The sequence below is a fragment of the Alligator sinensis genome, unplaced genomic scaffold, assembly GCF_000455745.1.
Source record: "Alligator sinensis unplaced genomic scaffold, ASM45574v1 scaffold161_1, whole genome shotgun sequence".
Classification (NCBI taxonomy): Eukaryota; Metazoa; Chordata; order Crocodylia; family Alligatoridae; genus Alligator; species Alligator sinensis.
In genome coordinates, this window is record NW_005841974.1 from 2,177,095 (window position 1) to 2,181,865 (window position 4,771).

The 4,771-nt window shown below is 42.1% G+C and overlaps 1 protein-coding gene across 1 annotated transcript in view; it reads left to right on the forward strand.

The window, feature by feature from the left end:
* BRCA1 (BRCA1, DNA repair associated) overlaps positions 1–4,771 on the forward strand; it is a 55,910-nt gene that overhangs the window by 21,678 nt on the left and 29,461 nt on the right. Inside the window, 3 exon segments of the mRNA XM_025200763.1 lie at positions 1–810; positions 1,577–1,662; positions 4,729–4,771. The exon segment at positions 1–810 is cut by the window's left edge and continues 12 nt beyond it; the exon segment at positions 4,729–4,771 is cut by the window's right edge and continues 132 nt beyond it. Of these exon segments, the coding sequence (XP_025056548.1) occupies positions 1–810; positions 1,577–1,662; positions 4,729–4,771 (939 nt within the window).

The following is a 4,771-nucleotide window of genomic DNA, read 5'->3' on the forward strand; positions in this document are numbered from 1 at the left end:
AGAAATGTAGTGAGGGGGAAGGCAAACAAGTAAAGAGTGATAAAGAACAAATAAACCAAGTTGCCAACATAGGTGTACCTGAGTGTTTAATTTCAGAAGAGGCTCTGGAGCATCCCATTGAGGACACCAGTGGTTTTCCAGCACTGTCTGAGACCCCTGATGACTTAGTGTTTTCTGCTGAAGACCTTAAAGGTAATAACAGCTTTTGTGATGCTGACAGGAAAGACATTTCTGCTGTGTTTGTTAAAGCAGATGAGAATGCCCTGGTAAGAGGCATCAATAGTGACAGCAGTAGCTCTAAGTCTAGGTCTCAGAGCTTTGTTCAGAGATCTCGAAGAGTGGTGCAGAAACTACAGTCCTCTGAAGAGGATTCTAATGAGGATGAAGACCTACCATGTTTTCAGGCATTAATATTTGGCAAGTCATCAAGCACACACACTCAATCCCAAAAACAGAAGATGTCTGTGAGAAGATGTTCAAATCCCTCAGCACAGATGTTAGCACTGCAAAGTAGCAGCAGTGGCAGTGACAAAGTTGTACAGAAGATGCCTGAGGCCACCTTAAAAGAGGTGTGTGTTTCTCCAAGCCAAGAATCTGAATGTTCTGTTAACTTATTTTCTTCCCAGTCCAACATGTCAGAAGATTCAGCTAACAGACCAGAAGACTTGAGGCTAGTCCCTAGTACCAAAGAGAAGAAAAACTTCAGTGAAGGCAAAGAAGCTAGTCCACATGAAAATGAAGAGCTGAAAGGAAGAAAAAATTCTTTGCAAGATGAACACCAGGGAGACCCAAATTTGGAATCAAATATAGGTACAAAGCAAGATTTACATCTTTGCTGCAATTCATTGTGTGTACTACCAAACTGCTTAAAAGTCCTACTTCTATACTAGGACTACCTTGTATTGTGTATCTTACGAACACAGAACAAACAGTCCCTGCCCCCAGGAGCTTGCAGTCAAGTTAAAACCATAATTTACTTCCTCATGGTTTTTCGTTCTTGAAAATAAAATTTTCTATAGCAGGTACTAGGTGCAGGTTAATTCATATTGTAAGACGGCTCAACTCCCGTTTAAAGGGCATACGTTTCATATTAGAATATAATACTTGGATCTAGCAGCAAAGCTTCAGTGTTACTTCTAAGGTTGTGTCTCCAGACTAAATGTAAATGAAGTAGAAGTGATTTTCCCCTTCCTGTTCAACTGTTTAGGACTTTCTTCAACTCAAACAGAAGTTTTAAATTCACAGAATAGTTGCATATTTTTCCTTAAGAAAAATACAGTCTTTCAAATGCTTCAATAAGTTATTGTTTGGGATGCATTCTTAAGGTAAAAAGGTCAATAGCTTTTAAGTTCCATTAACTTCCAAGGTCCTTAGGATAGGATTTTCAAAAAATGCTCAAATGAGTTAGGACATGAGCCATGTTGAAAGGAACATGAACTCCTAAGGTACTCAGATGCTTTTGAAAATGTTGCCCTCAATTCCGTTATGGCGGACTTACAGTAATGAGGGCCTGTTGTGAATGGGACAAGCTTTTAACAGTACCTTTTAAAATATGAATCATAACTTCTTTTTATAGGCGAGCCATCTGGATATGATAGTGAAGCCAGTCATCTAGGAGATTCATATGGTTTATCCTCTCAGAGAGAGATTCTTACTACACAGGTATGCAAGTTCACTCAAAGATCATTGAAAAGCACTTAATGAACTTCCTAGCCACAGCTGGTTAGTGTAAGTTCTAGAATATAGGCAATTGCAAAATTTATTAAATCCATGTTGCTATACGGAAAGAATTACGTTAGAAATTTAGTTCAAGTACTTTACTATTCAGGATCACAGAGCTGCATTTATGCCATTATTTGTCACCTTTTGTCTTTTTTTGCATTATAAGGACATTCTACTACAATTGCTCATCACAGCACTGATTTTTGACGCTTAGTTTTTGGTGATGTCTGTTAATAAAATCCACTTCTATACTTGATTAGTTTGGGAAACCTGGGCATCCAATACTCAAAGATTGCATTGATAGGGAGTGATACTGGATTTGCTTTAAAACACTTATCTGGGCTTATTATCCTGTCTTGAGTAGAAGACTGGACCAGATGACTTCATAAGATTCCTTCTAGCCCAGAGGCAGGTAAAGTCTGGCTCACGGGCTGGATCAGAACTGCGTCAGACTCAATTTCCCAGCAGCCCCTGCCCACATCTCTGTGGCTGGTTTCCATTGAGACCCCAGGAGTGGCGGAGCTATGACAGCATGGGGCCAGGGCTTCCATGAAGACCAGCCCCAGCAGCACTAGTAGGGTGGGGGGGCTGCTGTAGGCGGTAGGGTGGGGGGCTGCTCTGGGACCGGGATCTTGCAGCGGTGACAGTGTGGTCCGGAGCCAGGGCAGAACTGCAATCCTGCTGCCTGCACATCCCAGGCAGGGGCATGCAGGCAGCGGGTTGTGGCTCAGACCTGGCTCTGGATCACGCTGTCACTGCCAAAAGATCCCAGCCGCGGTCCTAGAACAGCTTCCTGCACAGCGACGTGCCCTGTCTGCACTGCTGGAGCCAGTCTCTATGGAAACCCTGGCCCCCCCACTGTCACAGCCCTGCTGCTCCTGGGGTTTCCATAGAAACTTGCTGTAGTGTGGTGGGCAGGGGCTTCTGGGAAATGGAGTCTGGCCACCAGCCAGATCCACCATTTTGTCTAGCCCTACTTTCCTATGATCCTATACCACTAGGGAATAGCATTATGACCTTAAAGCCTTGTTGTCTTGGATTAATGGTTTGCTCCAGTGATTTATTAGAGGAATGCATTCCTTGCCTTCTCGAGCAGTGTTCCAAAACAAACCAATTACCTGAATTTAAAATATATACTGGTTGGTTGACCTCAGTCTAGTTCCTGTTGACGAGTTGTCTTGCTGATCTTTTTCCAAGGCCTTTCTTACAATTAGGACACTATTGACAATCTCAGCCCAGTTCAAGGAGAACTGAGCTTCATTCTTCTTGAATGGTTTTTCCATTTTCAATCCAGAATATGCTGCAGGTAGTACAAGTCATTCTTTATCCTAGTGAAGCACAGCTATGCTTTGGCTTTGCAATGCTGCAGCTTCAGTGGTGAATAAAAAGCCCAGAGTAGGCAAACCTTAATGCCTATGGACTGGGTTTGTTGTTGAAAAAATTCTAAAAAAGTGAAGAAGAAGGCTAGTAAGTGATTTAGTAATGAGAGTGTTCCACATGATGGCAGTGGTGAAACTGAAAAAGTCTTGTTAACTGTTTTAGAAACTACCTTTGTCAAGCATGGAAAACATTTTGTAAGTTTATAAAAGCATTCTCTGAAACCAGGGGTGTAGGTTGTAACAGTGTTGGTCTAAGGACATACTAAAAATCATGGACTAAATATAGACATTGGATTTTTGACACATTTATAATCTGCCTGACAACTGACTCTCCAGCCCAGCCTCTGGCTTCTTTACTTTTCATTCCATCCAGGAAGAGCACACACTAACTGCTGAAACTTCCTTAGCCTGACAAAGGGTTTTTGAACCCGAAAGCTTGCTTAATAACTATTCTCCAACTATTTGGGTTGGTCTAATAAAAGATATCAAATTCACTCAAGGAACCTTGTCTGTTCTCTGAAACCATAAATTCTTCATAGTCTGAGAAGCTATGCAGCATGATTTCAAGGGAGTATGCACAGTTTTCAAGAATCAAAAACAATATTAGGAAGGATGGGATATTTTTCTATTGGAAAATGATCTATAAGGGTTCCTAGTAATGTTGCAAAGTAAGCATATTAATTTCTGTACTACCTATTTCAAAATATGAGTTGTTTAATACTCATGTATAGGGAGGGACCTACCAAATTCATGATTACATGATTTTTGTGAAAACCATGAATTTAGTAGGTCCTGTGTGGAAAAAACCTGGTCCCTGCAAAAGCCCCCAAAAACACAGGGACTGAAAAAGCAGGGAAATGGGCGGGGGGAGCTGCAAACAAAGGCGGGAAGCCCTGGCATCCTGAAGCGGGAAGGCGGGGAGAGATTTTCATGGCAGAACAAACCGGGGGAGGGGAAGGGAGGATCGTCTGAGGGGTCCTAGAACTCCTGCTCCTCCCTGGAGATTGACAGGTGGCTACCTGTCAATCTCTGGGGAGGAGGGACTTCCAGGGCCCCTCTGCCAGAGGTGTGGGAGGTGGGGACACTATACTCCACCTCAGAAGTAGTGCTGGATGTTGTGCTGGGACTGCGAAATTCAAAGGTACCCACTGAATTAGGTAGGTCCACACTCATGTATGAATCCCAACATGGCTGGAATGTACTGGTATGTGCAGACTAAGATAAATGTGGTATGCAAGGGCCACTTTGTTAAACATGCATCTTATGGGGCATTCCACAGGCCAGAACGATTGAAAGAAGTAATATTCTTCTGTAACTTTATATAAAAGTTATCTTTCTGCAGGAACCAACACCCACCCTTGCTCCTGTTTAATGAGGTTCTGACAACTTGGAATCTATGTTAGTATTCTGAACTAGCAAAGCTTTTTTTTTTTTCTTTTGACATGAGATTTTTGCAATAACAATTCCCAGTTACCTGAGAAAAAGTGTATACATGAATTAGGCCCCATGGTTTCAGTCAGAATCCTTCTACTGTTCCATTCACAAGTATTTTGTTACAGAAATTAATTTTTACTGTTTAGCAGTCACACTGGCTACTGGTGGCACAACGTTGTTTTTTCCATTGCAGCAGAAAAATGACATGCAAAACAACTTAAAAAAACTTCAGCAGG